General features: G+C 40.5%; 1 protein-coding gene across 3 annotated transcripts; it reads right to left on the minus strand.

Moving 5' to 3' along the window:
• Positions 1 to 1,457: 1,457 nt before the first annotated feature.
• MYL1 (myosin light chain 1) lies at positions 1,458 to 19,866 on the minus strand. Of its 3 annotated transcripts, XM_021532500.3 has the most exons (8): positions 10,009 to 10,080; positions 9,169 to 9,193; positions 8,900 to 8,927; positions 5,634 to 5,777; positions 3,800 to 3,973; positions 3,205 to 3,282; positions 2,674 to 2,726; positions 1,458 to 1,901 (listed from the first exon to the last, which is right to left on the minus strand). In XM_021532500.3, exons 2-7 carry the CDS (start codon positions 9,178 to 9,180, stop codon positions 2,698 to 2,700), a joined length of 465 nt encoding a protein of 154 aa, XP_021388175.1. In that variant the 5' UTR covers positions 9,181 to 9,193; positions 10,009 to 10,080; the 3' UTR covers positions 1,458 to 1,901; positions 2,674 to 2,697. The 3 variants fall into 3 exon arrangements, with proteins under 3 accessions (XP_021388175.1, XP_021388173.1, XP_085441593.1); XM_021532498.4 differs by lacking the exons at positions 9,169 to 9,193; positions 10,009 to 10,080 and adding an exon at positions 19,583 to 19,866; XM_085585467.1 differs by lacking the exons at positions 9,169 to 9,193; positions 10,009 to 10,080 and adding an exon at positions 19,583 to 19,866 and having other exon boundaries at positions 1,458 to 1,942.
• Between the last annotated feature and the right edge of the window lie 240 nt (positions 19,867 to 20,106).

Below are 20,106 nucleotides of genomic sequence, written 5' to 3' on the forward strand. Positions count from 1 at the left end.
ATTTTGTCCGCAACAATTATTTGTACTTTAATTTTTGAGGAGTGAGAGTAGTGTGACTAGTATTACCTTGATTCCTTACAATTAGAATCCAGAGAAATACTGTCAGCCTCATTATGTCTCATAATAAGGCCTTTTGTCTTAAATAAAAATTTGAATGTGATTTTTTAAAAACTACTGAGTTTAAAAATCTGTCTGCTTCTACAGTGATGAGAAGTCATCTGAGTTTGTTATTTGCTTGAGTCCCAAATATTTTAGAAGTTAATAAAAAAAACCCAAGCCTTTCTTTCAGGGCCCTGTCCAGCCTTGGACTAGGCAGGTTCTGTGACCATAAGTCAGTGCAGTGTTGACAAGGCAGTGTGAAAAAGAGGCTCACAGCATATCCATATCCATATCCATATCCATATCCATATCCATATCCATATCATCAAAATGTTGGCTTGATTTTCAGTTTTTTGCTTTCCCAACAACTGAGATCCACAGTCCACATCCTGGAGCATGGGTGTATAGGCAGGATGTTGAGGAACATTATGATATACAGCAGTGCTTTGAGTCTGCTTATGTATCCTGCACTTTTTTAAATTGCCCTTTTAGGATGAAGTTTAATAACTTCTTTTTACTTCTTGCTTCTATCCAGGGTTTTTTGCATTTTGAATGTAACAACTGGAAGCCTTTGTAAGCTATCTGCTGGCAGAAGTCTCTGGGCAGGGTGTAATTCCCAGGTTCATTTGGCCCTATGTACCAGCATGGTGAGGGTTTAAATGGGAGGGAGATTCTTTGGGAAGCCTCAGAAAAGAGGCAGCTGTTGTTTGAACGGCTGTGGTTTATTCTGGTGCCAGCCACCCCCACTGCACCTGTTGGCACTTGAATTATGGTCATTTCGTGCATAGCAGCTCAATAAGGCAAGGTGGGATTTTAATAGAACAGGCTAATACCCAGATGGGAATTAAGGCAGTTTCATGAACACTTAAGGAAGAGAGAGAAGCAACATTTAAGGGCAGGTAACAATACTGCCCTGAGCAATGGCTATTCCCACTGTTGCTGCAGCAGGAGTAGTTGGCTTCTTCTTGCCTGGCACTGAGCCTGTTCCCAGTTACAGAGCATTTCAGGATGGCTGTAACTTCTGATTGCTCTTTCTAGTTGTCCATAAAGCTGTAAATAAAGGCATCAGGTAGGATTCTTTCCTAAGAGTGCTGTTTACCTGCTGTTGGAGCACTATGGAGGAGATTTTGCTGGGAACAGTGGCTGTGCAAGGTTCCCTGCAGCAGGGCCACCCTGCCTGGTTTTGGATCTTGCCATCATTGGAGCTGTTCTGACAACTGATACCAGGTCTCCTTCTCCCAAAAATGTTGTAAATGCTGATGCTGGTGATAGTGCCCTAATTAATTACTCCTCCTCTCAGACCCCAAAGAAAGAATTTTTCATTAAGATCAAGTGAAGTGATACTGGAAATGTCCATATTTATATTTTTATAAAACTTTATTTTGTGGTACACAATGTACAGAGAAAATGAATTAACTGCTGAATGCTGTTTTGAGTGGGTTTGAACAGATGGGGGAAAAAAGGACTTCATAGCCTCAAAGTGACCACCAGGATTTATGGATGCTTTATTTTTCCAATAAATTACATTGTTTCAATGCAAATAACATGGAAAGAGATGCTTAGGATGGATAGACCCTGGATGGTAGAGTTTATTCCATGTAGTTTGCTTTGGTAAAAGCTCAGGTTTTTTCAATGAAAATGTAGTGACCAAAGGTGATGCCCATGGATGTGCTGGTAAAAAAATTGTGGGGTTGGAGTCATATCATCCAGTTCTAGGCAGTTTCCATGTTGATGGTGACAGACTGAGCAAGAATTTCAGGCAAATCTTGAGTGCCATCTGGTCTTTCTAATTTTGGCTTGTTCTGGGAAGGAATGGGAGAGTTGTATTTGAAGTCAATGTTGGCTGAAGAAACAATTGCAAAAAGACAAGCTGAGCCCTTAGTTTCTGTTTTGAAGTGTTTGTTTCATACAGTTGGGAATGTGTATTTCCTTGGATAGAATAACTGACAGTTCACATAACCCCACAAAAGTTTGTTTGCATTTTAAAACAGCTGCTGTTTTGGGGTTTGATTTTTGGGAATTTTTTCCCATCCTCTGGACAAAATAGTAGCATGTAAAGGCTAGGGGAGTGGGGTGAGGGGTTGTTTTTATTTTCCTCTCTTGTAGGAGAAGTGCTAAATAATTAGATACTTTTAAAGGCCTCTTTTGGCTATTGATCAATATTCTTCTGTGACAATATTCTTCTTCAAATGATTTTTTTGTTTGAAGATTATTTGATTCTCAGTAGCTCATGTGAGTATTCAGGCCACTCTGTCTTAACAGAAATCTACAAATGATTGGAAGGTGTTGCTTTGATTTCCATTAAAAAAAAAAAAATGAGGATAAATGTCTCAGGTTGTCAATTTACATTGTGTTTGAAAAATCTACTAAACACCGATGAGTTACAGGGCTGAGAACAAGAGCAAGAAACCTGCACTCCTGCTATCTTTGCTTTTGGACAACAGTCTCATTTTATTCTTTTCACATTGTTGGGGAAATGTTGGTGTAATGATTTTGTAGCCTCTGTTGGCCATGGGTCTATAGAAGCCTTTATGGATAGCAAGCAGATGAAGTGTACAAATGAGAAGAACATACCATTTGGTACCTGGAGAATTCCTCTTAGACTGACAGGATGTGCTTTACAAATGCTGTGGAAAAATACACATATGCTAGTTAGAAGGAGCAGCAAATGTTACCTTGGGAAGTAACTCTAAAATTAACAGCTGTTTGTGAGCTGATAGCATTAAAAATATGTACCTGGTTGGATTTGATCTGATACGGTGATAGAAAAGTTTTAAGTGTTTAATGTTGTACAAATCAAGCTCTCTTCTTGCTTAAATGTGACAAGACAGTAGCTATTGGATACAATCACTGCAACTGTTCTACAGAAAGTCAGTGTAGAGATTTGGTGTTGACCAAAACAGCCTCCTCTGCTGTGGCTGAATAGGGTCTTTTGCATGGTGTGACTGCAGGATGAGCATGTTGCCACAGTTGTTTTCACACATAAGTCCTTTGACCTAACTCAATGAAGCTTTGTCTAATTTGCCTGAAAAGCTAAAAGTCCACTGTAATGAAACTGTAAGAGAAAGGAGAAATGCAGGATGGATGTTGAACTCTTGCACCTACCCTCGTAGTTGATGCAGCCATTTGAGTCCTCCTGCCCTTTCATGAGCTCGTCTACTTCTTCTTCTGTCATCTTCTCACCTGAGAGTGGAGAGAACTTGTTTCATTCTTCCACACAGAACTGAGGCTGAAACAGCTTTTCCAAAGGCTTTTCTTATTTTCTGAGTTAGTGAAAATGCCTATATATGACATGAGCTTAATTAATTTTAACTTTCTTTAGAAGACAGAGACATATGCATAGGGAGTCTAGTCATTCCTACAGAGTAAAGACATTTATATACAGCAAATCCTCTACTTTTGTCCATTTGTGTTATGTCACTGAGACATACAGACTTTTCTCTCTATTCATCGAGTAACAGTCACTCTTAATATCTTATCTGAATTTAGATGTCCTAAGCCTAGCCTTTTCCTTTAGTCTTTAGTAGGAACCCCAAAGCTCTGTTTGCTTTCTGTGTGCATTCAAGTCAGGAAACCCAGAGTCTTGTCTGACTTGGTAGCCTCCTATCTCTTCAAACTGTTTGGACTGCCTTTGCTTCCTCTCTCATGCCTCCAAACAGCAGCATTTTTCAAAGTGCTTGCAGAGAGGATGATCCCTTACCCAGAGTAGCCAGCACATGGCGGAGCTCAGCGCCCATGACTGTGCCATTGCCTTCCTTGTCAAAGACACGCAGACCTTCAACGAAGTCTTCAAAGGTGCCCTGTTCCTTGTTGTTGGCAGCTGCTTGCAGCATGGGCAGGAACTCTTCAAAAGTAATCTTCTTGGCATTCATCTCTGGGAAAAAAACACCAGTTGTTACATGCTAGGTGTTTGTATGTGTTTTACTTAGGCATATTTGCCCTCAAATGTGGGAAAACTCTCCTTTTCTCAGCTCTTTGTAGCCTTTACTCTAGTCTTTGCCTCAGAAATGGACAGTTCCTTTGCAGAATTTGGATTCTCTTATCCGATGAGTTACTTTTTACATACATCTGATTTTTCACGTCCAGGATCCTTCTCACATAGCTTTGTATGCTTGTGTGCATGCTATATTTTTCTTTCAGAAATGAAATTTGCTGTAGGAGTTAATATTTGAAAAGATTTGGGGAGTGAGGGAACTGCAGAATACAGTCAAACAAAAGTCTTGAGCCTGAGCAATGGAGAAAAGGTAACCAGAGTGGGATGAGGTGACTTAGACAAGATGCTGAGGTTACTCACATATTACTGACCTCTTCAGGGTCTCTTTGATGTGGTGGCAGAGGTTATTAGCAAAAGAATAAACTAAGTAAAACTAGGAAAGTATATTGTTGGGAGTTGCCAGTAGTAAATTTGGGCATGTCCACAATGGAGGTTTAAGACCTCCCGAGCTTAGTCCATCAAACCCCTTTCCTCTCATGAGCCAAAACTTGTAACCCTCAGTGAGAACTTCCCCAGGTGTTTCTCATTTTGGTTTGTTTTGGGTTGTTTTGGTTTTCTTTTTTTTTGTTTGTTTGTTTTTTTTTCTTTTGAGCAAGGCTACTAAATAAAATAATCTTTTTTTATTCTTTCTTCTTCCCTTCTAGATCTTTCCATTGCCAGCCTTCATCTGGGCAGCTATAAAATATAATAGATGGAAATAGATGGACAGATATTTTTCATTACACACTTGTTACAAAACCTCTTTTACTATGTAGCTGTATCAAAGTCCTTGTCAGTTATTGCTGGAATCACTGAAAGTCCTGGTATGATTTCCCCTCTGTGTTAGTCCTCAATGCTTCCTGCTGGTACCAAAGCTTTCTGAATTATTCCTCAGAGTTGTCTTTACCAGGCATTGTGAATATAATTTCGCCTGTCTTAATATGGTTCTGCATGACTGAAATCAGGGACCTGCTTCTAGGTCCTTGTTAAAATGAGGCGACTATAGTATTTACCTTTTTTTATCTCTAAGAGGGAGGAAAAAGAAATAAAAAATGGTTGCAATAATAAATGACCAATATATGCTTCAGTGTGCCCAGGTTTATAGGAGCTTTGGGAAGACCATTCCGGTCAGCTGAAATATACAGGTAGGTTTCCAGTCCCAGGGCATGTGTTGGCTTGGCTCCACTGCAAGAAGTCCTTGCAGTGGAAAGACCTGAAGAGCTGAGTATCAATTGTTAGAAATGGACTCACAGCTCTCCAAGCAAAGGCTGGAGTCCTAATGGACTGTGAGCAACAATGAGTGTGTGTTATACCTACACTGAATTGACACCAAAACGATCCCTACAGAGAATTCTCTATGTCTTAAGCAGAAGGTTTTCCTCTATTCCCCATCGGCATCATTCTCTCCCAAAGGAGGGAGTGAAATACCTTGAATTGTTGTATAGTCCCCCTTGCTCCCCATGAGAGCAAAAGCTCCCCTCTCTCCTGCTGTGACTATTGGTGTTGCCTAATTGCTGTTCCCCAATCTCAGGAACAGCCCAAAAGACTGTAGTGCACTTACCCTCTTTGCTGGGATTTCCCAGAATTTTGTTGACCTCTGCATTTGTCGGGTTCTGCCCCAGTGCCCGGATGATATCGCCAACCTGGCTGAGGGTGATCTTGGCATCACCAGTCCTGTCAAAGAGGAGGAAGGCCTCCTTGAAGTCTGCAAGAGAAGAGCAACATTGAGCCAGGCAGCTCCCTATTGACAAAGATGTGAGCCTGTTGTCTCCTGGCACTGTTCCACTGACTCCAGGGGAGTTAGCCAGGGGAATCTTTGGCCCATAGTCCCAAGAAAAGCTCCTCCCCTCTGACATTTTGGTTTCGCTATTTTTAAACATTTATATCTACCTTTCATATCTTTCCTGGCTCTAATAGCCATCAATAGCTTTTTGATTGACCCTGTACTTATTTCAAGCACAGGGAAAGATAAGTTCTCTACCAACACTGTCATTCAAGAACAAGTTCCTTCACATGATGTAGCAGCAGATGGTAAAAATGTTGTTATCCACTCCACCTTATCTCTCCAGAGAACTGGGACTGTCAAGTGCTTAGCAGTGCAAAACCTTTGCCTGCTTCATTGGGTTCTGCCTGCAATCCCAGCATCTCAATTACACAGTGCTAATAGGAAACTTGAAGGTGGATTTCAAATGCTTTTACTGTTGTTTTCTCTTAAAATTGCCTTACAATGTGATTTCCAAACATGTTTGTCCCCCCTTTTTTTCCTATTCTTTGTAGTTTATCCGTGCTTCTTACAGAGGCATGAATATTCCACCTTTCCAGTGGAAGTACTCATGTGGTGCTTTTTCCTGTGCATTTCCGGTGTGTTCAGTTTGCAACTTCACTTCTTTCAATGCTGCCAAGCAATCAGTGTTCACTTATTTCCCCTTGTTGGATAAGGCCTTTGGGTACAGGCATTTCTCCTACAAAAATCAGCACAGATAGTTGCCTTCATTGCATTACCAGACTTCATCTTCTGTTGTGAAGTTCCATGTCAATCATATTACTCGATTTTTTGGCTTTTTAGAGAATTTGAATAAAGAAATGTGTCTTTAAAAAAAGAGGAGAGGAAAAAGGTCAAATATGTGGCTAAAAAGCTATATTTGAGCCCCATATGCCACAACCACCTTGGTTTGTGCTGTTGATTTCTTCTGCACTGCAGTGTCTGATGATGCTGTGCTTTAGCTCCAAGTAAATCAAGTAAAATGTCTTTTCCTTGGCAGTGATTCTCATCCAGCAGCCACACAGGCTTTGTGTTCCACAGGCTGTGTAATGTTCATTCTGCCTTGGGGCAGGTTTAGGAGTAAGGAGCCACATTTCCGATCTTGTCTTCATTCAACTTGTGCTGGAGATGTGATGCAGAGGTATTTATGTTTTTGGTTTAGTTTTCCTTATACCACCTTGGAGTTGTTGCTGGCACCCAGTAAAAGTGCTGATACACAGTGTCAGCCTGCTAGGCTGTAATCTAATACATCTGAAACTAATCCTCTTACTGTCTCATGTGAGACACCTATAGCCCTTTGCTGCTTCCTCTCTTTCCTTCCAGCTTTTATTGCAGGGTATGAAATTATGGCCTTCTGGACCAGTGCAGAGCTTCCTGATGTCAGCTCCAGCAGCTGAGATGGATGGAGCTGTAGTGATTTATACCATATGATCTGATCTTTCATCTGTTAAATCAATGACATTTAGCTGCAGTGAGGTATAAAACAATGCCAGTGTGCTAATAACAAAGTCATCAGGAGAGTTTCTTCATTTTGTAAATCCCATGAAGTTTTATGTTCACTGGGTTCTGAACACAGCTCCCTAGCTTGGAAAAAAGGACTGATTGATTTTGTCTCTCAGGCATGCATTTCACTGCAATATATCTTTGCTGTGGGATTTTAGTTTTCAGTTTTTATTTTTAATTTAAAAAAAAACAATTTTAAGGGCCAGTCCTAGTTTATACCTCTGCTGGAGCAAGCATTTTTAAAGCCTCTCTGAGGATAGTACTACCCAGCTGCTGGTGCATCAGCCTATGCAGATAGAAGTAGTTACTGAGGGTGGGCATATCTGCTCCTGGGAAATGTTCTCTCTCTCAAGTAGTTTCTATTTGCTCTGCTGCTTGGTTCAGCCATTGTAAAGTTACAGCAGCTGGATGATCTGAAATACATAGGGAAGCTGAAAGAAATGTTTTGCTTTCAAAATATTGCCAGCAGCTTTGAATTGAGGACATTTTTCCATAAACCCACCCAATCTTTTTGTAAAATTTTCAGAATTAAGAAGAAAGGTAGAGTCCAGATGACTTCTTTTGTGACCAAGAGAGTTTGGACTGCAAGAAGGGAATTGTTACCAGTCTCACTTGCTGAACTGTACCTCTCCTTATTGCTTTGATGGTGTTACCAAGAGCAGGCTCATCTTCACAAAGTTTAGGACTCTCTCAAGACCTGTTTTTAGATATTCCACTCCCTCTGAATTTCTAGGAAATCCTTGTATTTTCCTTTCTAAACACTTTATTCAGTCTATTGTATGTGCTACTGATTTTTTTACATTTTAAAACATGGATCTCTTAGGCTATTTTAAACACTTAAAATTATATTTCCAGAACTTCAGTGAGAACTATTGTTCATGCCAAATTTTTCATCTCTTCCTAGAAGATTGAAACAAAAAATTTGGAAGCTGCAAGTTGCTTATGAATGAAAGAATACAGCAAGATGCTCAAGATTTGCAGTATATCCACACTATTGTTAAGCAGCAGTTTACTCAAATCACTTATTTGCTGACTATTTCCACGCTTTAAGAATATTTTTACAGTAAAACAGCCTTTGTTTCTCCCCTTCCTGAACACCTCCTGACAAAAGTGACATATAGAACTCTTGCATCTTCTGTTCATGTGAGATTGCAAAGTTACTGGAGCTAAGTTAATTTTCAGCCCACTTCCTCCTTCTGTTGTCCTCCTTCTGCCTATTTCCCCTGGGACTGTCAAGTTCAAGATTTATTTTCGGCATCCTTGTGAAGAGCCAGAACAGGAGCACAAGTGAAGAATGTTCAGTAGGTAGAGACAGTGTATTTCCTCTTTGTACCATGGTATAAACTTCTCAATTCAGATAGCGTGTAAACAAACATCCAGGTAAATTACACGTAGATCTACAGTCACCTTCTTGTTCAGCCTAAGTCATCACTGCTCTGAAGGCAAGATGATTTATATCAGGTGAAGTCTTAGCTCATTGTTTTATAAAAATTAATTTCTGAGCTTGCAGCTCTTTTTGACCCCACACACATGTAAAACGCATCAGCTCTCTTGTAACTTACCATCCTGTTGCTCCTTGGAGAACTCGATCTGTTGGAAGGAAATCAATCACAAAAAATAGCTTAGGAAGGGGGGCTGGGGGAGAAGCTGTGTGTTTTCTAAAGCTCAATCCATGAGTCATCTTCCAGAAGAGCAAAAAAGTGGCCTGTCAAATGTGCAGAAGTAATGCAGATAGCAAAAGAGCTGTTAAGGCTAGTGAATATTTAGCATTTGGTAGCCAATTTGTTCCCCCTCCTGCCCCCTGTTAAAGTTTAACTTTGATTTCACTTACCATTGATTTCATCAGCAGAGAAGGACTGCAGATGGGGAGAAAAAGAGAGAGAAAAAAAGAGAACTAGTACTGCTGAAAATGCACTGAGAGAAAGCAAATAGCACGAAGTACCTGAGTGCTTTCACTTCTGTCTTGCCTAATGTAGTTAGGCCATAGCAACCTAATCTAGCAACCTCCTGTGTAAAAATGCACCAGCAAGTCTATTCTTAAAGTTTTCATTAAAATCTATATCCCAGGGAAAGACAGAGCTGTGGCAAGAAGCAACAAAAATAGAAAGTCTCTTAACTAAAAAACCCTAACTAGATACAATCAGGTCCATTTACTGTTTTAGCATAGATCTATTTTAGTTATGCAATTTGAAGTAATGTTTCTAAACAAGCAGCTTTTTTTCATTAACAAAGAAATGAAATTATTCCCTTAAAGTTTATGTCTCAAATGAGTTTTTGATTGCACGCTGTTTCATAAAGTACTAATATATGATATTTGCTTATATAAAAATACGATTTTTCCTTGCCGCTTTAGCTGGTTGCATTTGCTTATATAAAAATATGATTTTTCCTTTATCTGGTTGCATTTGATTTAAAAAAGCTTAGGAAATTGTAACCCTTCTGTCAGAAGCTGTGGGAGCTGTACCACTACTGTTACCAGGTCCAGAACTGGAGGCTAACTGGAAAACCTTGCATAATCCTTTAGATTTTAACAGGAAAACCAAGCAAACCTAAACTGCCTCCTGGACTATCCTTCCCCCACCCCCCAAGACTGAACTTGGGCAAGAAGCCCTATTTTCTTATGTAAAATACACTGGCTGGCTGCTAACTATTAGCTTTCCAGTGCACCCACCATGTTTGAGTTGGAAATGCAGAGCAGCAGACAGGCAGGAAAGATTAGCTGAGAGGTCTTGAGAGTGGTCCTGCTTTCCTTGCCTTTCTTCCCCTTATTTATCCGGTAGTGCTGACGGCATTGCCTGGATTAGGTGTCAGAAGGAAGAGGTCCCTCCCCTTGGCGAGTTCTTTAGCTTTCTTAGGGCAAAGTGACAGGAGGCTCCATGTCTTGATAGACATCTTAGGATGGCTATTTTTAGGGGGCTGGAGAGGGGCAGGGAGTGACAAGCAATAAGTTTGATTCATGTCAGCACTTTCTGGGTCCATACCATCAGGAGGAGATATTCCTTGTCCGGACCTACCGAGACTTCCTTATAGGGAAGGATTCTATTTCTCTGATAAGCTGTAGAGTCAGTGAGCAAGGAGCAGTGAGGGTGAGGAGCTGGCTGGTTCCACACGTGGCTTGCAGGGTGTGTGAGATGCACCTGAATGGTCCTCATATCTTTGCTGGGCTTTGCTCAACCCCTTACATGGATAATCCAGTGCCCAACATTAGATGAGTAGTACTGCTGCCAGTCTGCTCAAGGGAATCCAGTTTTTGACACTGAGCAGAAATTTATCTGTCAACAGAGGTGGTATCCTGCTGTGAAGCTCTTCCTCTGCACACTCTCAACATGTTTTCCAAATTTTTAACATTTTAAAGGGAAAAATCATCTGTGTAGTTTGGAGCCAATTGTATTAAGTTAGTGGCTGACGTGTAAATGCACCCTGCAGGGCAGTGGGAAATCTGTATTTATTGTAGCCTGGGATCTCTAGGATACTTTTCCTCTGGGGTTTGGTTATGCAGGGCACCAGGGTGCTGGGTTTAGAGCTCACAGGTGTGTACAGAAGTGGTGCTGCTCAGGTGTTTGTGAGGTGAGGCAAAGGAGAAGCTGTGATAGAAGCTAAGGACCCCAAAAGCCTTTGTGAGTTGGAAGGATAACTGTTCACAGTGGGGAAAAGGTACTTGCTTTTTGGGTTTCAGGGTGGGCAGGGTGGGCCTACAGACATGGAGCAGGAGGTACAGGCTGCAACTTCTTTAGCAGCAAAGACCAAGGCCCACCATGTAGCATCCCCCAAGATGAGGTCAAATATCTGAATGATGTTATGACATGTAAAAAGATTGGCAAACTTTGCTCCAAGCTTCTTCCATTCCCTATTGCCTCAACCAGATCAAGAGTGTCATGATGCCAGGGTGGGAATAGTTGTGTGACAACAACAGACTCCCAGTTCTGAACTCCAATCCCCCCTTTTAATTTCTATTGGTTGCCTCTCAGTCACTGCTCATGGTTTTCTAATGATGAAATGTGATTAGTGAGAAAAACTTTCTCCTGTAGCTTGCTTAGTTACCCTGAAGAGAAGCATAACCTTTATGATTGTGTCTTTTCAGTATGTTGAATCCTCTGAATGAGAGAATCTAATTCAATCAGATTATTTTATTGTTGTTTCTAAACTGAGCAATCAAAATAAGCAAATTTGAGATACTAACATCATACCTCCTATTCAAAAAAATAAAAATGCAACTGCAAGGATTTTTCTGAGCTTGCCATTTTAGCTGGAAAATACTCTGGTCAAATAAATTATTTGCAATTTTTTAGAAATATCTGGCAATACAGAGTATGAAAAAGTGATACAGACAATTCTTTTCTTTTGGTTGGTTTGTTGCTGGGTTTTGGTGTTTTTTGCTGTTTATAATCTATTAGTCTGTGGGAACAGGGTGGTGTAGCCACAATCAGGTGTGGTTGCATAGAAAGAGGGCTGATAGTTTTACCCTGGGTTTGCTGCCATGGCTTTAGCAGAGTTCAGAGTTCCTGATTTACACTGGCTGGGGCTGGAATTCAGGCAAGTGAGAAAACTCTTCAAGATCTTGGCCATCAGTCCCCATGCATTAAAAGAGGAGCTTTTGAAAGACTTTGGCAGAGCTGAAAATGGTGTCTGAGACAATGCAGTATGTTGCTTTTTATGGAATTTTCTTTCTGCCTTCAGCATCTTGTTCTCCAGTGCTGGCAACTAGGAAATGTTCCCCTGAAAACAGATTTGAATTTTTTTTATGTGTTTCATTTTGGGTGTTATTTTTGGTTTTGTTTTGGTTTTTTTGTTCTTGTTTTAGGGAAAACCTAGACTCTTTTCCTTGAACAGGTAGGCTCTGTGTTTGGCTACAACAAAACTCATTCCAAAAGATGCCAAGCAGAAAATAATTGGAGTGAATTTGTTTTAGGCGTAGAAAACATAGATACCTGGATTAGTCATCTGTCTTAAATGGGTTATCAAATATTATTAGCTGAGAGGGCTCTACACATAAGATGATTGTCTTTTGATCATATGAGAGTTTGGCTCAGAGTTCAGATGAGGAAAAACTAGTGTACCATATCAGCCCTTCATTTTAGTATTGATCCTTGTATAAAATCTCTCTAGACAGAGTTTTACTGGGGAGGAATATTCTAGCATGGGCATGTTGCATTCACTTAAATAAAGAATCACCCTGCTCTAAGACAATAGGTCTGTTGGGGGGTTAAAGTGTATTTGCTTTCAGTAAGAGCAGCTACAAAATGGCCTAGATGAAAAATATTTCAAATACTCCTTTAAAAGAAATTAAAGGTGAGATTTCCAATTCTAAAAGGGGCTTTCAGAAAATTCAAAAGGGACAAAAAACTATTTTGCAGTGATTTGGTCTTTGTTCTGATCCTGGCAGTGTTCTCTGCATTGTCAGAGGACACTGAGTCTTGAGGCTTTAGGGATGATTTTGATATTTCAGGGAGTTTTTAACAAAAACTGAATGCCCCACCCCTACCAAAGAGAATGAAAGGTTGAAGCAATGGCAACACTTGGGAAAGACCAGAATGACTTGGATTTCTCTAACTTCATATAACCCTTATTTATGGGCAGAGTTACCCAGAAGGCTATCTGTGCCAAAGAAAAAGGTGGTGTGTTTTGAGTTTGGGTTTTTTTTTGTTTATTTGTTTTGTTCCTTGCATTATCTGTGACTACTTCCTAGTACTTCTGTTGCCAGAGGTATCTTGAACAGGTCCCAGTTAAAGGGTGAAGCTGATGGGGTTGTATGCAACTCATTTTCACCAGCTAAATGGAGGCTCAATCCACAAAAAATTCCAAATTATTAGCAAAGTTTCTAATTTCCCACAAGTCATTGATTTATGTGCCTTAGGGCCCCAGGCTTTGCAGTGGGATGCTGTGCTCACCTCTTTAGGCTGGTGGGCACTGGGACTGAGCACAGCTGTGCTGAGGGGCAGCTGCCTTGTGCTCACTGTAACTCAGGAAAGGTCTGGACAAGGTGAAAAGCCCTGGGAGAAGGTGCTGCTGGGAGTTAAAGCTTTAAGCTGTTCCATTTGTTTATTACCTTTTGGATGAATGACAGGAAGTGAATAATCTTAGAAGTTTGTTTGAGAATTACCAGCTATTTAAATAAAAAATCTGTCTCTTTAAAAGAGACTAAGACATATTGGATATCTTGGAAAATCAGAGAGGAGAAAAATTGAGTTTCTCCTAAGATACTCATTGTATATTTAGCCTTCTATTCAGGATGGAGGGGATTTTATTTTTTTTTTTTTTATGAAGTTAAGATAGGATTGTGCCTTCAGTAGTTTGTATGATACCTGTTCACTATTAATGTCTGCTCCTTGATTAATACAGCTGCACATATTTTCTAGTAGACATCACTGAGTGCAGGATTACAGAGCTTCCAAACCCCTCTGAAAAGCAGGTTGTCCTTTTCTCATCCCTCACCTCAGTTATGTAATTTATGCAATCAAATTCCACAGGTTTTAGAGAGGCTGCTTCTCAGTTAAGTAAGAATTAAAAGCCTGATGGATTTAGCTTCTTGCTGTATGAGGCAGAAAAACATTAGAAGAAGAAGAGCTCTTGAGAAACTGAGGTCTGTTTTACAGACAGAGCTGCCTAGAGACACAATTGAAGAAGGAATAATAACAAGCTCCATTAATACAGGAGAGAAAATTGCATGTGTGAGACACTATGAAGATTGAAAGAATACTTCAGAAATATCTCTGAGTTTAAATGACTTCACTGCAGATTAATTTGACCTTTTTCCTAAGCGTTTTTTGTAACTTTCCAGTTTATAGATTTTTAAATCGTCACAGTTACTTTGCAGCTGTGCAAAAACTTTTGGATGAGCTTTGACGTTTAACTAATGTGCCCTTCTGAAATGTCTGGGTGTGACATGTGCTCTAGCTGTACTCCTGATCACATCCTTTTCAACACATTTCTTTAGCTTCAGGGGGGAAAGTGCCTTCAGCTGTGCTCATTTGTAAACATGTCTCCTTTCTAATTGCTTTTGTGCTGGAATGTGTATAATCAAGGGGACACACAGGATGTGAGGTTCTGGAGCCCTGCTTTTGGAGAGATTTCTTGTTTTAAAATGCCTCCCAGTGGTACTGTTAGAGTATTAACGTAATTTAAACCCTTGCTACTTGACATTTAAGTGCTCTGTGGAAAACCAGCCAGCTGAAAGTGCTACTTGGCAGTGGGTATAAGATGTAATAGAGTCTTAGTGAAACAAGGGCAAATTTCCAGGTTGCTTGTTTCAGATCTCCTTACAGACAACTTCTTTCTCTGCTTGTCATTGGCTAAATTTGTCTTCTTCTTGCCTTATGTAAGATTAACTCAAGTATCCTGTTACTGTCTTTTACAATGTCTGTGCTCTAAGGGGGCTTAAAACAGTATTTTAGAAATATTGTTAGGGTTGTTTTGATGGGGCTAAGGGTCTGTCACATAACTCCTGTTAACAGTTGGAGTTACCCTGTGAGCTCTTAAAATGTTACATTTTGTGTAATTTGGTTTCCACTGCTTTTTCCAAAGTCTGCCATTCACCAGAGACTCCAAAGGCTATAGGTATTCTTTTTTAAATGCTGCTAAAGCTGTGAATTACTAAGAATGGATCTTGTTTAAAGAAAAAAAACCCATTCTTTTTCAAACAATTTTTCAAGTTAGCAACATTAAGGAAAAGTGTCTACTAATATATGTGGGTAGTCTCTACTTTTGATGGACTCCTTGCTTAGTAGCAGTTTAGGAAGGCAAAGTTCTTCTGAAAACTTCGTAAACAAAACTAAGCTGCAGGGTTTGTGTGATATTTCTGACAGTGTCCCTAGGGGGTGTGCAGCAGTCCTTGTCCAAGTGGCCTGTCCTGGGACACCTTTATGCCCTGCCTTTCCTGTCCTGGGTTTGTCAGCAGCGTGGGCTGGGATGTGTCAGTGGTGAGGTTCACAGAGCCTGGGGCTGTTCTGGGCTGGAGCCTGGATGGTGCTGGGTCAAAGCAGTAGCAGGAAGCTGGTCTGGATAGCATCAGAGAGGCACCTTTACATCTCTTAAGACTGAATTCATATTGACATTTGTCCCCTTCCTACCTGTAAGGACACTTGGGACTGGTGACTTTGTCCAACAGATCACCTGTCCTAGGGAATCCTTCTGGAGTCATAGCTGGAGATAGATCAGGCATAATTTCATAATTTGAAGACCTGAGCCAAAAGTTTCAAGTAAAAAACTGCTGTTTCCTAGGAAAGCCCTTAGCACTTCTGAGCAAAGCCGCTGTTGACATTCCAGCTCTCACTCCATGGCTTCATGTGGAGTTTGTCTGCAGCACAACAGCTCTCCAAGTGCTTCAGCTGACATTTGCAGTGCTGCTTGCCCTCTAGCCCGGGAGCTTTCTGTCAGTGCATTTTAGTGAGTTTATCTCTCTCTGGTTGTATCCAAAGCAATATCTCTTCGGAGATGACCTACTCAAGTAGTGAATGTAACAAGAAATAAGGTTGCTTGCAGAAACACTTTTTACTGCCTTAAGAGCTCTGCAGTTAAAAACAATCACAGGCTTGCTTCCATGCAACAGGCATCATCATCGTGCATCACACAGTTAAACAAGATTTTAGCAAGTCTTTACTAGTTGGTAGCTTTTAATTGCTTTTTTTTTCCCCCTAAACATTTGGGTGGCTGATCTGCAGTTGGGCATGGCATAATTGTTGTCCTGGGATTTCAGTCTTGAAAATGCAGGTTGAGGAACCCTTGTGTACCCCTGAACCTCACTTCCAGGGTGGACACTTGCCCACTCTCTGTCTCTACTCAAGAGAAGATACTCAGCTGTATCCTTGAAGGACCTAGTGTGACAGCAGGTCAGGGCACTAGACATTCAGATCACCATCTGCAGAGTGGAAGCCTGTGAAACACTGCCCTCAGCATCTTCAGCATTTGCATCCCAAAACATCCTATTTGATTTTATGAGCCTAGCCTCTGTCCAAGGGTTGGTTACATGTGCTGGGAAGGACCCTTAGACTTCAACCAGAAAACCAACATACTTTTCTTGTTGGTAATAGGAACTAAGTTATACAGATTTGTGCAATGGGAAATTCATCCATTTCCCACTGTCTTAGTTGCAAAACTAAGCATGAGACATCATTCATGTTTCATCCCAGTTGTTGCAGAAATAGACCCACAGTAGTGCTTTTCATGAGTTAAACATTTCTTCTCACTCAGGCTTGTGTGGGAGAAGAAGGTTGATAAAACACATAAGCTGTGTTTTTAGGAGTGTACTGGGCCACAGTTTTAATTGCAGAATTCTTGGGGGTCTCTTAAGAAAAATTATCTATATGGTCATTTTGATTTTAATCATGGCTGGTTCTTAGTGATGGCTCTCAGCTGCTTCCACTGCCCTGTTCTCTTCTCATGTATTATTTAATCTTTAACTTTTGTGCCTATGCAAATCCAAGACATGTTAGTAATAAGGAAAATACATTTGGTCTGGAAGGGCCTGTGCAAAGATTGAGGTTTTTATGCTGTTGCCAGAGTAGAGGGAAGTAAGTCTTCAGATTCTCATTAAAAAGCAAGTTCTTCATCCCTGCCTTCACTCTCTTCCTGTGGTTGTTATACTGTAGCCCAAGGTGAGCTGAAAGGGCTGAGTTTAGAGATGTGAATCTACCAGTTGGGTATTCCTGTTACTCAGTTTTATAGTCAGTAGATGTTGCTGAAAAATAGAACATAATAGCTGCTGTTTGCACTAGCAAATCACCAAATATTTGCTCTAATTTGGTCAGCTTCAAGAGATCAATAAAGAACAGGGAAGAGTCAATGGCCTGTCACAATTTATCACAGCTTCTGATGGTGATAGACAAACCCAACTTGAGTTCTCTTAAGGAAGGAGGAGAATAAGCACCAAACTTGCAAAATGCATCCTCCAGAAAGTCCAGAAAATCAGATTCCCTGAAGATGGGCCAAGAAGAGCATCTGAGTAGGGAGGTTACCTCCAAAAGAATCACAACTCTTGTTTGTAAAACCACCATGTTTGTTTTTGGAGACTCTTATGACTTCTGATGCCAACTAAGAATGAAGTGCACAGCCAAATGTGGCTTATTGGGCTGCTGTAAGCCCTGGTTGGGCACCTCTCCCCTTTACCCTCTCCAGCTGTAATAAGGGGCTTTGTGTGTGTTTTCCTGCTGTGTGGCTCCCTAAACCTTCGTGGCAGTGTAGCCTGGCATTCCCAGTCACCTCTCTAGAGTGGCAAACTCTGGCATAGCTGCTAATTCCCTAATTCTCTGAGGAGTGAAGCACAGCCCAGTGGATCACCTTGTTTAAAGTGATGTGGGTTTTGTCTCTGTGTCTGGTAAATCACTATAAAGAGCCCTGGGTCAGGATTGTTCAGTGAGTCCCAGACAAAACCTTAGGTGCTCCCTGCCTCCAAAGTTTTGCTGGAAATGGTGCTGTAACTTTTATCATGCTGAGACTTTGGTGATTGAATGGAAAGACTGAGAAATAATTGAGGGACTGGGCTAAGACTCAGAAAACTGATTCCTGACTCTGCCACATAGTCTAGACAAATTACTTATAACCTGGAATTGTTTTCCTTCACTGCCTGAACTCTCAAAAGGGGAAAATAGGTAATAACCCATGGTGGCTGGTTGAGACCCTGGAATAAAATATTCTGTCTGGTATCTTTCAAAAGAAAGTTTCCCTAATTTGTATCTTTTTTAATCAGTCTGAATATGACAAAACCTGGAGAGTTCTCTCTGTTCTACCAGTGTATATTTCTTGCTGCTATTTCCTTTAGGAAAGAAGTGAACTGCAAAGATACCTCGGAATGCAATCTGACATATTTTAGCTGGTAATATTTATTTATGTAAAGATTGATTAGCTAGGTTCAATGGCTAATCTCCTGATTAACTGGAGGTAGAAAGCTATCAAATAATATTAAGTTATTTAGCAGGAAATCTAGCTTGGTTCCACATTATCCAGTGGAAAGTGAGGCCTAATCTAATTTTCAGACAGTATGCTCAAAACTAGTGGGTTTTTGATATATTATTTGAAATTCCAAGTATTTCAAAATGCCTTTTTTTTTTCCTCTTCTCAATGGTTTCAGCTTCATTCTTATGAGAAGACACATACTTTTTTAGAAAAATACTGACTGTAGATTGGGAAAATTAAAGTAAACTTAGAGAAGTTTTAACATCTCAGGACTATATGTATTAATGTATCTGAAATATAATTCATCATGTATAGGTCCTATTAGTAGTCTTTGTCCTTTTTTTACCCATAATAGGCATGATTCTTTATGTAGAATTTAGCAAATTGGTCCTGGGACCAATCAGCTTGCCAGGTAGGTACAGAATAACTATTTATAGTCCTAGTCAGAGAAACTAGTCTGTGTCTTCATCTCTTAACTTCTTAGCTTCCCTCTCCTCTTTCCTAAGTAAATAATCTTCCAAATCAGAGGAGTTTTCTTTAAAGGATCAGGGCAACAGTTAGTGATGTTGGTTGACATGCAAAATCTAAAGACATTGTGAGAACAAATGACAGTGCAGTCAGAAGGAAACCTCCAAAAGACTTCTTCTCTTTGTTGCTTTTAATTTGCAGCAAATTACAAATTCTCAGCAAACATATAAGGATAAGAGACAATCACTTGAAATGTTTCCATCCATGGCTTTCTTGCTCGTGGTCTCACCAATGTTAGTTGTACAGTGCAAATTAAAAGAAAATGGTCAAAATTGCCAAATCTCTCTGCTTTAAACTGTTTTGTTTTGTTTCTTTTAAAGATAAATCATAATGATCTCAAAACACATGACCAAAGGGTCATCAGGCAGTTCAAAAATTTGAAAAATAATTTTAAACTATAAAAGATGGGTTTTTGTACAGTACTATGGGAAAACATTGTATTTCATATAAGTAACCCCATTCCTGTCCTCATGTACCTACTTCAGGGGTTTTTGGGTTTTTTTGTATTGTGTTTATTTTGAATTTATCTTTACCAAACAGGTGAGATTGGTACCAATTGGGTAAAAAGTTCTGAGGCCCACACTCCAACATACTTTTGTCATCCCCAGACTTCACTCCTTTGTTAAATCATGCACCATGCCTTGCACCCTACAGCTACTGAAATGTTCAAAAGCTCAGGCGGGTGAGCAAATCCATGGGCTGAGGTTACTCATTCATTTCCTCGCAGTCCCCAAACCGGAACCAAGCTCACGCCACGCTTCAGTGCAGCTCCCAGGCAGGATCTGCCCCCTGGCCCCTGTGCCCCCCTCAGCACAGGCTCACCCAGTTACCTTGATGCTCTTGAGGTCGATGGCAGGTTCTTTGGGCTTGGCTGGTGCAGCTGCAGGTGCTGGTGCTGGCGCAGGCGCCGGTGCCGCGGCCGCTGCTGGTTTCTTTACATCCTTCTTTGGTGCCATTTTGTGTTGCTTAAACTGGAAAGTAAAAGTGCCCTAAAAAAAAAAAGGTTTAAAAAAAAAAAACCAACCCAAACAAAAACCACTTAACAAGTGATTCTTGGGAGAGGAGCAGTGGTCAGAATGAGCTACAGCCTGTGCCCTGGAGGTGGACCCGATGTGCTAAACCCTGTGAGGGCATATATATATTTCACTTAGTGCCTCATACAGTCTTGACACATGCAGCTGGATTGGACAGCCTGATAATCAAGGGGGATGTCATTCTAGCTAGAGCTATAAATGGAATATAAGAGTTCAGAGCTTCATGAGATCAAGGGACTTTTTTCCCCTTTAAAACACAGTCAACCTCCCTGTCTTTTTTATGCATGCAAAGGAGAGGGAAATATAACAAGCCCAGTTTC

The sequence above is a fragment of the Lonchura striata genome, chromosome 7, assembly GCF_050655825.1.
Source record: "Lonchura striata isolate lonStrDom1 chromosome 7, ASM5065582v1, whole genome shotgun sequence".
Classification (NCBI taxonomy): Eukaryota; Metazoa; Chordata; class Aves; order Passeriformes; family Estrildidae; genus Lonchura; species Lonchura striata.

Bases quoted from the DNA above. Each gene is read 5' to 3' on its own strand.
- MYL1 (XM_021532498.4), bottom strand. From the start codon at position 19,708: ATGGCACCAAAGAAGGATGTAAAGAAACCAGCAGCGGCCGCGGCACCG. The intron at 5,778-8,899 runs GTAAGTTACAAG...CTTCTCTTGCAG, and splicing joins CTCCAAGGAGCAACAGGATG to ACTTCAAGGAGGCCTTCCTC. The intron at 3,974-5,633 runs GTAAGTGCACTA...TTTTTTTCCCAG, and splicing joins GGGAAATCCCAGCAAAGAGG to AGATGAATGCCAAGAAGATT.